At 44.5% G+C, this 16,211-nt stretch overlaps 1 protein-coding gene and 1 long non-coding RNA gene across 6 annotated transcripts in view; one reads left to right on the forward strand and one right to left on the reverse strand.

Annotated features, from left to right (window-relative positions):
* The window catches only part of LOC141174365 (uncharacterized), a 37,713-nt gene extending 35,448 nt beyond the window's left edge, over positions 1-2,265 (reverse strand). The window contains exon 1 of the long non-coding RNA XR_012252858.1: positions 2,152-2,265. This is a non-coding gene — a long non-coding RNA (uncharacterized lncRNA). The remainder of the gene's footprint in view (positions 1-2,151) is intronic.
* Positions 1-16,211, forward strand: part of NFAT5 (nuclear factor of activated T cells 5) — a 72,151-nt gene that overhangs the window by 6,545 nt on the left and 49,395 nt on the right. For 2 of the 5 annotated variants that reach the window (XM_073659239.1, XM_073659240.1), the window contains exon 1: positions 2,417-2,614. The exons of the other annotated variants lie outside the window; for them this stretch is intronic. In XM_073659239.1, the coding sequence (XP_073515340.1) occupies positions 2,542-2,614 (73 nt within the window). In that variant the 5' untranslated portion in view covers positions 2,417-2,541. Of the gene's footprint in view, positions 1-2,416; positions 2,615-16,211 lie in introns of those variants that run through there. 5 annotated transcript variants of the gene reach the window in all.

A 16,211-nucleotide genomic window follows, 5' to 3' on the forward strand; every position in this document is an offset into this window, starting at 1 on the left:
GTTCCTCCTCTGAGGTAAGAACAGTGTGATGGTCAGGGACCCACCTCCACATCCAACACCACACTTCTCCCAACAGAGGGAGCTAGAATGCACTAGGTGCTGCCCCTGCTGGAAGTGGGAGACTGGGGAACCAAGAGTTAGGGGAACCAATTAGTGGGTGAGGGTGGAGGACTCACATTTTAGTGACACTTAATAATTCATATTTAATACACAGCCATCTTGGTTCTTGGTCCTTTTTTTGAATGTCCTTTTGATGTCCTTTTGATGTCTTATGATGTTCTTTGACTGTTCCTTATCGTGACCTCCCTCCCTGAGCGTGGATCCTTTGTGGACCTGCAGAGGACGGGGACACGGCCCTCGTACCCCGGCCTTGGGTCGAGGGGCAGGCTGCAGATAATGTATGTCTCAGCCCGGTCAAGGACCATGACCAAGAAGGCCCGGAGCTTAAGAGTGTAGCTCCACCGCAAATGGATCCCAGGGAGGATGCAGACGGAGTGGTATACGCCACCTGTCCTCGCCAACCTGATCTATTCAGAGGGATTCCGGCTGCAAGAGGGGTACCGGCCCCCGATACTGCTACTCCACATCCTGGTCGGGAAAGTCCGGTAGGCCCTGAGGATCCCACCGGGCAACGGAAGGAGCGGAGCTGCCACCCGTACCCTTTTTCTGAGAGAAGTTCAGAGGGAGACCCGGCCTATCCACACACACATACAGGAAAGTACCCGGTCTGAAGTCTAGGAACACTCTGGTGTGGGGTCCTGATTGAACACTGGACTTACTCGGAGGTAGTCGGACCTCCCCCCGAGTCTCTGGTGACCGCAGAACTCCGCGAGGAGCAGGGAGACGCCTTCCTACTGCCATCTTCATCGTGAGTAAACACCCTGGAAGTTAACCCCTATGGCCTCCGGACTCTTTATTCTGCATTACACCGCGCTACGCAGCACCAGACCTCTTAGACTACTACCCCCTTCATCCTGTCCCTCTGCCCTGAGGCCCTGCTCCGCCTGTGGGGAGTAGTAACAACGACGGTTGCCATGACACCATGCCTCGGCGGACTGCAGCAGCGCTGGTGGCCTTCACCAGTTGCCACATGTGGCGTAGTCGAGATCAGCCACTCAACCCGGATAAGCCCGTACCATTCTTTTTAAAGTGCGACGGCCCTGGGCACGGAGCGGGTCCGGGCCACAGCTGCACCCCATCCACAACAACAGGACCCGGCTCCGAGTCCCCATCTCCCAGGGTAGGGCTTTCGAGCATCACACACCATTATCGGGGCGGGCAGCTATACTTGCCAGATTTCTGATCAGTCTATTTCAGCGCATGTAATTACAGGTTGTGATGTTAATAGAGCAATATAATAAGTGATATGTCTGGAAAGTATAGACAATTAGGGCTCTTAACTCTAATGGATTGGTTGCTACACCTATAAAATACACAAGGAGACACTATCCTATAAAATGAATGCAGCGACCATACTGAGGTCCAGGCATCACTAACCTATAGGATACATGCAGATAATACGGGAACAAAGGGGATAATCAGAGAGGTAACGTTCACCAGTAACTGCAACGTGCTGATCTAATGTGCAAAAGAAGTGAGTACACCCCGCATCAGCCAAATGAGATGATGGTTAGATAGATGAATAGATGGACAGATAATGGATAGATAGGATAGCTAAATAGATAGAAGGATGGATAGATAGATATGGATAGATAGACAGATAGATAGATAGATATGAGATAGATAGATATGGATAGATAGATAGATATGGATAGATAGATAGATATAGATAGATAATAGATAGATAATAGATAGATAAAAGGATAGATAATAGATAGATAAAAGGATATATAGATAGATAATAGATAGATAGATGAAAGGATAGATATGAGATAGATAATAGATAGAAGGATAGATAGATGTGATGTGAGACAGACATTGATGATGATAGATACAATGGACAGATGATGGAGGTGACATAGATGATGATGAAGGACAGGGCAGCCAGTAATAACTCCAGTCTGTGTAAGGTGATGCTATGGTAGTCGGTGACGTAACGATCACGTGCCTCTTATCGCTCTGACTGACCAGTCACCTGACTGGCACCTGTTGCATCCCGTCGTCTCATTGACTAACAAGCCTCAGACTCACAGCCAATCATCTTTCTCCGTGGACGCTGTCAGCCGCACATGCTGACAAAACCTTCTGCTGTCTACGTCACTCTCCAATCCCCGCCCAGTAGGAGGGGGCGGAGTTCGCGTCATCTTTCGTAAACACATGTGAGCGCATGTCCCGGCTCAGCTCCGCCCTTAGTTACCGTCACTAACCGTGTTGGCTCTTCTACTCGTCCCCTTAGTAACACTAAAACTCCGCCCAACTCCTTGGAACGGTCTCTCAGCACAAAGGCCCCGCCCCGCGCTTGCGCAGTAGACTGTCAGTAGGGGGGGGCGTGCCGTCGGTTCCTGTCAGTGTGTGAGCAGACCGGAGCGGACCCCGAGACTTAACGAGTTATCCGCGCAGCTGCTGCTGGCCCGGGCGGCCATGCCCTCCGACTTTATATCGCTGCTCAGCGCCGACCTTGACCTTGAGTCCCCGAAATCTCTGTACTCTAGAGGTGAGCGGGGCCCGGGGGCGGCTGTGGTGGGCAGAGGGGACCTCCAGCTCCGGCTGTTGCGCCTGACTTTGGTTGCCGCGAAGGATTCTGGGATAGCAGTGCCCCTTCCTTGAGGCTGGTTGCCATGGTAACTTGCTTATTCTTGTCTTAGGAGCTTGCACTCCGTTCCTGTGTGTCTGATTTACCTTTGGGCATTGTGTCATATTGCAACATTGTATCCAGTGACAGTCACAAACCTGCTGGATGTTTTGTGGCCGTGTTACCGGAGGGCAATTCGAGTCACATGTTATGACTTCTGTGCGTTTCGCCAGCGTTCCCGTCATACGGCTTAATGGCTCCTAAGTTGTTTGTCGTGACATGTTGTGATATGTGTACAGCGCACTGCATGCGAAATGTGAATCCGTGCTCCCATGATGGCGCCCAGTCACCTGTCAACTCTGTCCAGCGCCACCTCCTGAAGAACCACAAGTCTCAGCATCAGAATTCCTCAATAGATATCTGTCCTGGTTCACCTCTCCTGACATTGTCCTCAGAGCTTTGTGCCTCGGTGTCCCTCTGTTATTCCTCCTGGAAATGTTGGGCTTTGTTCACATTTCCCATTTTTCATCTGGTATTAAGTAAATAAATGTACAAAAATAAAAAACAAACAGAACCAAAAGTTTCCCTTTAAAAAAACCAAAACCCGGTCTGGTTTCCATTTTTGTTACGTCTTGAACAGATTTTTTTTTTTCTGCTGCGGCCATTACCGGATGACATCCTTTATGATCTGTTTGTAATAGGCTTTATTAAATAATGGATGGCTTCATTGCTTTATCTTTTTTTTTCTTTTGTAGACCGTTAAAAAAAAAAAAAAAGTTCTGGCCACATATTTTTGTCCTCTTCCAAAACAGAAAGTCGACGGAATGGTTCCCATGGTAGAATATTTTATTTCTATTTTTATGTTCCCCAAACAGATCATAAAAGATGGACGTGTGAACAAAGCCTTAGATTGACAGCTGGGTGTTACTTGTTGGGTGGGGGGCAGACACTTGTCTGCAGACTCTGACACCACCTTCTATGCAAGTTATTTTGTTCCAAAATTTCCAGGAGGAATAACAGAGGAACATCACAACAGAGTTGTTATACAATTGTTATATTATGGTGAACTCGATTGTTTACCAGAACGTCAGAAGAGGTGACAAGTTTATAAGAGTTTTTCTATTCTCTGCAGCAAAAAAAAAGTTTTAAGAGTTTCCTAGCATGCTGGTACTACAACTCCCAAGGAGCTGGAGACCAGTGACATAAGATATCTTGTCACCTATAGGTGATTCCCATCATGACATGACTTTTTATTTTTTCTCCGACTGCAGCATACTTGAGACCTTTTGCCTACGTCTTAATCGGTCTCTGTTCTTAAGAGCTTACGCTCTAGGTTCCCCATACTCTCATCCAAATAGATTTGGAAATATGAGTGTAGAGCAGTAGTCGGCAACCTGGTGCACAATTGTAACTCCCAGCATGCCCTGCGGCTGTCATGTTATGCTGGTAGTTGTAGTCTTGGATACAATCTGCATGGGGATTTGAGCCTGTGTCATTGCATAAGTTTTCACCCCCCCCCCCCCAGCCACGGCCTGCTTTCACATGACAGGCGACCAGCTTTCACATGACAGGTGACTTGCTCGGCTAGTTTCTGGGTAGTACGACATTAACTTGTTAAGTGTAAATAAAATTCTTCCTTGGGTTTTTTCTTTTTGTAACTTGTCACCTATAAGACATTTGACTCGTCCCCGAGGACAAGCAATAAAATCTTCTAGGTAGGCTTCTTTATAACCGTTTCAGGGAAAGCTGCATGATCACTCTCCTGTTCTGGACTTAATCTGGAAAGTATCTGAGCAGAACTATTTGATTTGTACTTTTCTTCTTTGATGGGAGTTGTAGTTGCCCAGCAGCGGGAGAGCCACAGGTTGCAGACCACTGAGATATGTAAAAATCCTGTGATTTGCTGCTAGTGCCCTGCACAGGATGGGATGTGATCACGGATGCACATATAGGCGCTCTGCTTGTCATGCCTTCCTATAGTTCCCCTTGGAAAATGAGCTGATTTGATCATTACTGTATATGCATCTGTAAGTGTATAAAGCGTGATTAATGTAGTGGCGTGAGAAGATTAATTGCTCCATTCCTGCCTATTAAACAAGCGCTGACCCTAAGGTCAGGAGCTTATAGAGTAAGCTGCCACTGTCTGTCACATGGGTGGGTATACAGCTATATCTGCTTAGGAGCAAGGTGAGATAAAGTGGTGAATTTTTCTGGTGTTCCTAGTGAAGAACACAACAGTCTGCATCTACCTAGATTGAAATGGCTGATAACAGAGAACAGTAGATAGGTGTCCCTCAATCTGGACACTGTCACATGTTTTTGGTCAGCTGAAACGGCACTTGATGTGAGAAGCTTAGATCAGAGGGAGTCCACATGTTGCGATGTGTGCTGTTCGCTATAACAAAGGGACAGGAGCTTTTTTTTTTTTTAAGCCAAGTGCGCTCTCTTCTGAGACTGTAGGTTTTATACAGAGCCTGTAATAATGGGTCTCGGAAGAGAGAGAAGCTTAACCATAAAATGATGGCATATCCTAGCGCTATGGGAATTTTGGACCATTCCTTTGTATAAGAAGAGTCCCCAAACTTATTACAAGGGCTCCTACTGCTAGGACCACCAGCGATCAGATGTCATCTCTAACCTTTGATTGTTCTCAGTTTCTATACAGCACCACCACTGGTGAAATAAAGCATTACAGTTCCATTTAAAAGTCAATGGACAATGTGTGTTCCCCATGGAAATGGGTCCTTTAAATTAAGTTATGCTAGAGAGATTCCTCAATCTATAAACTTGAATTTTGGGATCGGTTCAGTTACTTCCATTGCTACAGTTTCCATGTGGCATAACTAGAAGAGCTGGGTGACAATCCATATGGGGTCTGTAACAGTGCTGGGCCTGCCGGGAAGTATTACTTGTAGATGCCCTGATGAGAGATGTGATCTTGGGCCGGGTAGTCTCCTCCAAGTAATCTTATCTGCTGATGAAATCACCAAAGTTTTGTTGTGCAAAAATGAGATCTAATCTGTAGGAAAGGCTACTTGCTGCCTTACATACTATATGGAGACCGATCATATTACACATTGCATTGCAAAAGAGCCCTAATCTGCTGCTGATTGACTTCATATATCCTTGATTGGCCCCGTGATGCTGGGTGACCACCAGGAATGGCTCCTATGACCATGCCGAAAGCAGATCTGGACATCCCAGAAACCCTATGGCCAAGGTGCCTATAAATTTGAAGTAATTTCTATTAGCAGAAGTTTTTATTGTCTGTCCAAGAAAGTCAAATTGGCTACCAAACTGATTTTAAGAGTCACCTGACAGATCTGAGATGCTCCTTTTAACCCACAAATTCCCATCAGAGGCACCAAGTCTGTGCTTACCTAATAAAAGGGAATAAAACTATCTTGCTAATGGCACATCTAGGTGAGTGCTAATTTGCATATTTTTCCCATGGAGCATTGCCAATAAGACTTCATACACAATAGGGGAGGATGGAGATGGACGATCGGTCTTTCTGGTTTATATGAGTTCAGAGCAGTTATTTTTTGTCTATTACATATCTGAGCACCTGTGCATTGATAATGCTTCCCACGCCTTCTTATAAGACCCTCCTTATGCAAGTGCTCATGTCATAGACTAAATGATTAAATAATAAATGGGACAGGTACTTGCTTGTTTTTTTATGAATGATGATACCAGACTGGCACCAGTCACTTACACATAATGGAAGCCGGCCAGTCAGTATTTCATTATACAACCTAGGAATGTGCCAGGGGCTCAGTGCGTGACGCCAACCCGATCTCTAGGAAGCATCGGCACCACTGAGGCACCTTTTTGGTCATTTGCGGAACCTATTTGGCTTTCTTACTGGTATGACAATTATTAACATCAGTGGAAAATAATCCAAAAAATGTGGTCACCAGTAACAAATGTGGCTATATTTAAAGAGTTAACTTTTTATTTTTTAAATATTTTAAGACCCTTTCTACATCTGCATATATGTGGGGGTCCGGCTCCTGAGACCCCCACTGATTGCTCAAAACACAGCTGAAGAGTGTGCATCTTGTGAGACAGGAGCGCACAGCTGTGTATTTGTACGCCACTCTGTATGCTCTCCTGCATCACTTTTCGGCTGTGTTTTGAGCGATCAGTAGGGTTCGGGTCCTGAAACAGAACAGATAAGGTGCCTACAAAATAAAAAAAAAATCTTAGTGTTTGTCTCCTCTTGTGCTCTGTTATGGGCATTGTTTTTCTTACTGTCTGGGGGGGGGGATTCAAAGGGGACCAGATATATGTTTTCCACTTGAGCCAATGATATTGAATGAAGGTCTGCTAGAATCCTAGGAAGACAGTTCTGTAATACTAATTCACTGATGGCAGCATTTAATGATCAAGAAAGTCTGATAATTTGGCACCAATTTCAGTACAAAATATATAGTAAAATTTTGAAGGTTGCAAAAAAAAAACCTGATACTGCTGCCTCTTCTTTATCAGGATCGGCAGATATCTCCCCCCAAATAAAGGGATTTTGTTCCCCTGCACAGTGCCTCCTTGGTCACCCTCTGCGCAGATAACTGCAGCAAGACATCATTCAAGAGAATGGTGTATTGCACTGCACGGACAGGTGCTGCTGTGTATAGAACATTTAGCAGGGGTATTCCCATTTTAAGAAGTGATGGCATATCTATAGGTACCCCTATTGGTTCTAAGAATGAAAGAATAGCTCTGTATGGAGCTGACTCTGCTCTCATCTGATGTGAAGTGAAAGGGGACTTTAGACCAGTGCTGTAGCCCCTTAATTCTCGAAACCCTGGGAGTCCCAAAGGTTGTATTTCCATTGATTAAAAAGTGTATATCTTAGCAAAATGCCATCATTTTGTATCTTCCTTAGATGCCAAAATTCGGCCCATAGCAATGTTTAATTGACACTCCATTTTGTCTCCTAATCGTGCACCCATCAGCTCGCTATGGGTGGCACTTTGTCTGCATGGAGATGCAGCACCGCCACCGCACCCTATAGATCCTTTGCAGGTCAGTTTTTTTACACATTGCTTTGTTTATGTAATTATTAGTGTTGAGCGAGTATGTTCTATTAACCCTGTCGCCGAGTATGCGCGGGCCGAGCTCCGAGTATTTATAGCTGCTCGGTGATATGGTTGAATCGCTCACGTGTGCATGATTTGTGACTGTTTGACAGCTTTATTACATGTGAGGAATGTCTATTTCTTACACATTCCTCACATGTAATAAAGCTGTCAAACAGTTGCAAATCATGCACACGGGAGCGATTCAACCATATCACCGAGCAGCTGTAAATACTCGGAGCTCGGCCCGAGCAAACTCGGAACAGAACATACTCGCTCAAGCATAGTAATTATCCAAAACTTTTGATAATTTGGTGCCTGCGTTTTTCATGATGCATCTCGATATTCCTGCCTTTGCGGGAAATGAGTATAAAAGGAAATAGTAGAGAATTGCCAGTCATGCAATTTTCCAACATTTTAAAGGGAAACCTATACTTAGTTGATTGCAGGACTCATATGTTGCTTTTATATCAAGCTTGCTTTAAGGCATCTGATAATTTTGCTTACTGCTGTGACAAAAAACAGCTGAATTTCCTAAGGATTTACAGTTTGTGCAGTCAGATGGTTCTTTGCTTCTTGATAATAGTTTTCCTGCGCTGCTGGATTTTTCCTTCTGCCCCATCAGATAAACAGGTGTTTCAGGTGGCCGGGGTACGTAGCGCACTCTCTGTTACCATGGGACCTGGCCTGCCTCATCAAGGTCATTCACTCTGCACAGTCGTCCTTGATTTTGCACGATCGAGGAGTCACAGCTCTGGAGGGCTCAGGAGGAAATAGTGAGGATAACAATGCAGATCACCCGCCTGGCCCACATACTCTCCTTCCCGGCACTTGGATCCATCATCTTCTGCTTTTCCGTGACATTTTAAGAGTTCAGATCGTTTTTGATCTCCCAGTAACGCGACTCTGACATGTGAGGTCACGGAAAGGACTGGATCAAGTGGTTTCCCTTGGAAGTGACAGAATTTGATTGCAGAAACGGTGCCAGCTTTCTGAAAACCCTTGGCAGGTCCATTCACGTGGATGCCAAAATTATGGCCTGGGTTATTTTTATGTACAGATGCATTGTGTCCGCTTGTCCTGTCAAGACAGCAGGGGAATTGGGGAGGAAAAATAAAAAAGTGAAGTTCCTCTAACTAATTTCATGTTGCAGGTCTCAGTTGAATTGCATTAGTCTTTGCATGGTATTAATCCAGCCCCAGGCTTTCCTCGTAGATCACAGGCTCTGCTATAAGCTGGGCTGACGTAGGATAAACTCCAAAGTATCTTAGCAGCCTAGAAAAATGCAGTCTCCAGCATCGAGGTTATTACAGAGCGCCGAGACCCACAAAGCTCTGGAGAGGGCGGAAAATGAGAGATCCGAAGAACCAGACCTGGTGCACTTTAAACCCGTTAATTACCAGTAGGGATGGCACATATAAAAAGAATAAAAATCCCGAGAAATAATGGTGAGAGATAATGTAATGCGAGTACATTGCTTTCTTGGTCCCGAGTTCCTACTTTTATTATAGTCAAGAACTGTATTCATTGTTTTGCTCTCTTTTGTTGGAAGTAATCAACACATAGTGTATCTCAGCTACAATAATCCAAAGAGAACTGTTTATTTATCATAGATAAGTTTACTTCCTAGAATACAGCTCGTCAGAGCCAATGCTCCAGACCCTGAACTAGCAGGGAATACTGCGATATTTCATTTCTGAAGCTTACAAAATTGTGAGTTCAGCTTGGGGTACAAGATAAGTAATGTATTAGCAGAATAGTGAGTGCAGCTCTGGAGTATAATGCAGGATGTAACTCAGGATCAGTAATATAATGTCTGTACACAGTGACTGCACCAGCAGAATAGTGAGTGCAGCTCTGGGGTATAATTTAGGATGTAACTCAGAATCAGTAAAGGATCAGTAATGTAATGTATGTACACAGTGACTGCACCAGCAGAATACTGAGTGCAGCTCTGGGGTACAATACAGGATGTAACTCAGGATCAGTACAGGATAGTAATGTACTGTATGTACACAGTGACTGCTCCAGCAGAATAGTGAGTGCAGCTCTGGGGTATAATACAGGATGTAACTCGGGTACAGTAATGTAATGTATGTACAGTGACTGCACCAAGCAGTGCAAATTACAGCAATGTATCTTATAAACATGTTTAAAGGGGTTATCCAGTACTTTATATTATCCCCCCACCCACCCACCCCCAATGTATCCCCCGGGGCCCCTGGATTTTTGTAATTAGCTTACGTTGCAGTTACTGCCTGTGAGTGGCGCTATCACTGGTCGATCACAGGCATCACGTGACCCCCAGGTGCAGACGGCTCTGACATCCGCTGATGTCTCGACCAGTGCTGGCCGGGGGTCTCTGTCTTCTGCGTTCCACGGTGGATGCCAGGATGTGGGTGGGGTTACCCCCCCATGTCACACCCTTCATCTACTGCACGCTCTGCCTCTCCCCATTCATTGGGAAAGCGCGCGGTGGATGCTGGGTGTGACTCGGGAGGGGGGTGGGGGTGGTAACCCCACCCACAACCGAGCAGCCACTGCGGGGAACCCAGCGCTGAGTCACGCCTCACTTTTTGTGACGTCAGCGTGGGGTCACGTGATGCCTGTGAGCGGCCAAGGATAGCGCCGCTCACAGGCAGTATCTGCAACGTAAGCGAATTACAAAAATCCTTAGGGGTCCTGGGGGGATACATTGGGGGGGTAATATAAAGTACTGGACAACTTCTTTAATGAACTATCAATGTTAGAGAACAGTGGGAGACCTGCAGTACAGACCAAAAGTTTGGACACACCTTCTCATTTAAAGATTTTTCTGTATTTTCTTGACTATGAAAATTGTACATTCACACTGAAGGCATCAAAACTATGAATTAACACATGTGGAATTATATACTTAACAAAAAAGTGTGAAACAACTGAAAATATGTCTTATATTCTAGGTTCTTCAAAGTAGCCACCTTTTGCTTTGATGACTGCTTTGCACACTCTTGGCATTCTCTTGATGAGCTTCAAGAGGTAGTCACCGGAAATGGTCTTCCAACAATCTTGAAGGAGTTCCCAGAGATGCTTAGCACTTGTTGGCCCTTTTGCCTTCACTCTGCGGTCCAGCTCACCCCAAACCATCTCGATTGGGTTCAGGTCTGGTGACTGTGGAGGCCAGGTAATCTGGCGTAGCTCCTCATCACTCTCCTTCTTGGTCAAATAGCCCTTACACAGCCTGGAGGTCATTGTCCTGTTGAAAAATAAATGATGGTCCAACTAAACGCAAACCGGATGGAATAGCATGCTGCTGCAAGATGCTGTGGTAGCCATGCTGGTTTAGTATGCCTTCAATTTTGAATAAATCCCCAACAGTATCATCAGCAAAGCACCCCCACACCATCACACCTCCTCCTCCATGCTTCACGGTGGGAACCAGGCATGTAGAGTCCATCCGTTCACCTTTTCTGCGTCGCACAAAGACACGGTGGTTGGAACCAAAGATCTCAAATTTGGACTCATCAGACCAAAGCACAGATTTCCACTGGTCTAATGTCCATTCCTTGTGTTCTTTAGCCCAAACAAGTCTCTTCTGCTTGTTGCCTGTCCCAAGCAGTGGTTTCCTAGCAGCTATTTTACCATGAAGGCCTGCTGCACAAAGTCTCCTCTTAACAGTTGTTGAAGAGATGTGTCTGCTGCTAGAACTCTCTGTGGCATTGACCTGGTCTCTAATCTGAGCTGCTGTTAACCTGCGATTTCTGAGGCTGGTGACTTGGATAAACTTATCCTCAGAAGCAGAGGTGACTCTTGGTCTTCCTTTCCTGGGGCGTTCCTCATGTGAGCCAGTTTCTTTGTAGCGCTTGATGATTGGATAATGTAATTATAGGTTCTTGTCACTTTGTGTCAGAGGAGAAGTTGTAGCTTCTGATTGACGGCTCAAAGTAACCCCAAAATCATAAAGCGTTAACCTATTTTACCAGCCCCAGTTTTTCTAACTAGCCAAACTTTTACACTGTAAAAAAATAAATTTGTCAATTTTATGGGAGTCTTTGATGTTGTACCTGATGAAATTGCGCCCTGTCACCAGTGTGGAGAATGAGAGTCATTCCTCTTTCACACAATGATGCTGATGAGCTTTACAGCCACTGTTTTACCATCCTTAATCGCGACAAGAAGCTGGCTTCTTAAACCATGGATGCCATGTCCTTAAATACATAGATTAGCTCTTTAAACTAAAAAAAAACTTCTCACTTCTGCATCGGGAGCTAAGAAGCGCTGTACACATAGCATCCATTCAATGCTGTGGACCTGCCCTAATAATTAATACCCAATGGACACCACGTCAGCAGCTTTTCTCAGCTCCCAATGTGGAATTGTTGGGTGCTGGTTAACCTTACTAAAAATTCCCACTATTTAGGATTGAATGTTAGACTAGTAAACCGCACTTTTTTTTAATAACTCTTATTAGTCCACAAGATTAAGGATGAAGGAAATATTCCAGCATCAGGATTTTCTTAAAAACTTGAAGTTTATTGGAAAAAGTTAAAATTGTACTTTAAATCACAACCAAACAGAGAAATGTTAGCGTTTGCCACTCTTAACATTTCTCTGTTTGGTTGTGATTTATAGTATGATTTTTAACTTTTTCCAATGAACTTCAAGTTTTTTAGAAGTTCCTGATGCTCGAATATTTCCTTCTTAATCCTGCGGCACTTCTGTTTTCGAGCCTCGGACTTCTTTGTGGCTGAGATGACTCTTTTGCTTATATTCCTATTAGTCCAGCTCTAAAGCTTTTATGCTGCTTAGGGACCCAATAGCTCCTTAAAAAACAGCTTCTTATTTTTAATTTGAGTACATATGAGCGACCAAGATATTAAATGTTATTATTCCCAAATACTGGTGGGTTGTTGGAGAGCTGGTGAGTGCTCCATGAGGAGCTATTGTAAAGCAAAAGGGCCGATATACCATTTCTGAATATGGGGTCCCAATTGGCTCTGTGCGCCCCGCTCCAGCTGTGCCATTGATATACCGGTATTATTACAAACGCTCATTGCCGTTCATGCTAATTGTATGGGACTGACATGTGATCTGAGCCGTCACCGCCAGAAGAGAAAAATAGGAGATTTTCTTTTATAACTCTTTGGATGTGAATGGAGAAGAAGACACAGCGACTTTAAAACCAGACCAAAAAGTGTTTGCAAAGTTTCATCAACTGCATGTATGTATTGGTCGTGAATTAACTCCAGTATGATTGGATCTATGTATGTGCCACAGTGATGATGTGGGCACTAAATATATACCTGTACCCAAAAATAATGTGCAACTGGTCTCTTTTTAAAAAAAAAACCAAGGCCTTAAATATAAAAGGGAGCAAAAAAAATTTCCTTGACCCTTAAAGGCCAAAATTTACTCTGTCTTTATGAGATTAATTTAAAGCAGTGTTTCCCAAACCCCATCCTCACGGCCCCCCACAGGTCATGTTTTCAGGATCTCCTTAGTATTACACAGGTGATTGAAGTATCATCAAGGCATCAGGAATTCTCTCACCTGTGCAATACTAAGGAGATCCTGAAAATATGACCTGTGGGGGGCCGTGAGGATGGGGTTTGGGAAACACTGATTTAAAGTATTACACAGAGGTGGGGTTTTCCTTTTAAGCTTGTCTGTGTAAGGGTTAAATGAATTGTCCTCTCTTGCCAGGTACGCAGCTCCTTCCAGGGCTGTGTGGAATCGATCCTTGAGCTGAAAGCTGAGATCTTGAAGTAGTTTCGCCTTGGTAACTTGGTTTCGCCTTGGTGACTTGTGACCTCTCAAGCAGACCATTGTAGTAGATGGCCACGTATAGGAGCTCCACAGGGCCTGGCTGTATCGTCTTATTAACTGCTGTGATGCCAGTAAGGAACCTTTAAATCCCGGAGGACTTGTTCTGGGTGAGATCTGTGATCCGTTCAGCGGAGGGATGTTTTTCACGGAGATGAAAGCGGCCATTCACATTTTGAGCCGAGCTAGTTACTGGCCATGTGCCACATACACAAGTTTACTTAAGTTTTAGCCCTGAAAATACTGTTCTTTTGTGAGAGAATTGTCTGTTTGAATAAGCCGGATTTATGTGATGCGTCGTATTTACACGGTTATGACTATGTAGTCTAACAACACGGCTAATTCCTTCTTGTTCAAGGCCTTGAATGGCTGAGTACAGAATGACAGATCTCCATAGACTGTTGTGTGATGGAAGCGAGTCCCAGAACCTGATGTGGTGATCTGATAGAGCGCAAGGCGGGACCGTCTCCAGGCAGCCAATGCTCCAAGAATAATTCTACCAGCCCCCCTAATTATTTTTGGGCTTGTTGTCTATGATTTTCCAAGCCACTCCTATGGTGAGCTAAAAAGTTTCTACGGTATTGTAGCCATGCCTTGTCTAATGTGTATAAAATGAACATTTCAACAGTTATTGCGGCTTCCAATGACTTTCTGGCCTGGGAATTAGCCATATCATTCATCAGTGGAAGGTAAGTGTGCCAACCATGTCAGGTATAGATGGACCAGGGCCATTATTGTGGAAAACCTTGTTAGTTAGTAGCTCTCTACTCATAAAGAAGGTAGTCTGCTGCAAAGGGTTCACCTTTTATGATGACCCTATTCTCTTATAGGACATATGGTAAGGGATTGTCTTTAGCTGCCCTTACACTTTACATCTGACAGCTATTCCTCCAGCACACACTTATATTAAGCCTCACAACTGTGTTGACAGCTTATTTCTAGAAGGATTGGGCATGTTACCATCCATCAGCCCCATCCTAATTTCCTTCCACCTTTGCCTTCATGGGGAGTCAGGACAACCCTCCATACCCATTTTATAGTCAGTGGATTGAGACAACATTTAAAGACTTGTCGGGGTAAAAGTTAGGATCAGTTAGATTGTTTTGATGCCGACAGCCAGCACCCCCGACCTTACCTGGAGCCATGGCCATAGTGGCCATTTCCAGATTGGGCTTTCATCTATTGGAACTCTGGATGCCAAACCTTAATGTCTGATATTAGTGGTACTGTGTGGACCCTAAGGAACTTTTGAGTTAATTCTGGGGGTCGTTTGCTCAGGACCCTCATCTCTTACCATAGTTAAGGGCTGTTACACTGAGTGTCTCTCTCTGGAGGACCTGACCTGTCCTATATTACACAGATAACCTATTGATGTAAATAGATCATGTGTAATTCCTAATTTTTCCCTGTGGTGGTGCTGTGGGGAAAATGAGCACAGATCACAGCTGATCGCTAAATGTCCGAATAGGAGGTCACTTCACGATCTGCTAGTTGTCAAGGATTGTACGAAGCAGAGGACCCCTTTAAAACTGTGTGATCTAACAGGTTGGCCATTTTTTAGGCCTTTTAATAAGAATAGGCAATTTATTGCCACACATCCATGTAGCAGATCCCACATACAGCTGATTACAGCAGAGGAGGTCATGTTTCCTGTTGAGAACGAATAGGGAAATCGCTAACCCGAGCAAATCCCCTGTGCAAAATTAAAGATATTTTTAGACAAGAACTCAAGGGGGGCATAGAGAGGGTTAAGAAGCCCGGTGCCGCTCCTTTTACCGCACTGCTTTGTTGTGTAACCGAGACTTTGCATGTTTTGGAAATAGTTTTATACACATGGTGACATAGACATAAGGGCTGCGATTTTCCTACTGATGACGCCGGTGTCTATTACATTGTCGACAAGGCTGGCATCTGTGCCATCACTCAGGGAACCTGATCCTGCTTGCAGCTCGTGCGCGCACGTATGTTTATATCGCTGCACAATTGACATATAAAAATACCGTAATTCAGCACAAGACAAGCCATTGACATCAAATACCCCCATTACCGTCACATCGCTGCTCCCTTCTTGCCGAGGTTACTGTTTAACGTGTATGTCGTTAATGCTGCCCTAAGATTGTCAGCGTATGTATGTGAAGGAACTGTAAGGAGGGCATGCTGCATTGTTAATCTTTAACATTTTGTTGGCGTACTGTCATCCCCTGCATTCCTTAAATACTTGGTTGGCTTTGGAAGTGGCTTGGCTCTTCATAGGGTACTTTAACTCCTGGGTGGCTGAGCAACCATTCTACAAGGGGTTAATGCAACGTAGTTATATCAAAGGCGATTCTTATTCTCCAGTTGATTTAAAGGGTAATTACAGTTACGCACGATCCTCTGATATGTAGTAAATGCGTGTCAAAGGAGCACATTCCTGAGGTTTTCTTAGGCTCCTATTGCAAACCTACAACTACCAGCAGTTCAGATCTGCTGGTAGTAGTGGTTTAGAAAAGGCTACAGAGCCGCTGTGTAATGTCACTATACATACATTACATTACTTACTGATCCTGAGTTACATCCTGTATTATACCCCAGAGCTGCACTTACTATACTGCTGGTGGAGTCACTGTACATACATTACTGATCCTGTACTT

This window comes from Phyllobates terribilis, unplaced genomic scaffold, assembly GCF_046119375.1.
Source record: "Phyllobates terribilis strain yellow unplaced genomic scaffold, ASM4611937v1 Scaffold_13__5_contigs__length_258822181, whole genome shotgun sequence".
Classification (NCBI taxonomy): Eukaryota; Metazoa; Chordata; class Amphibia; order Anura; family Dendrobatidae; genus Phyllobates; species Phyllobates terribilis.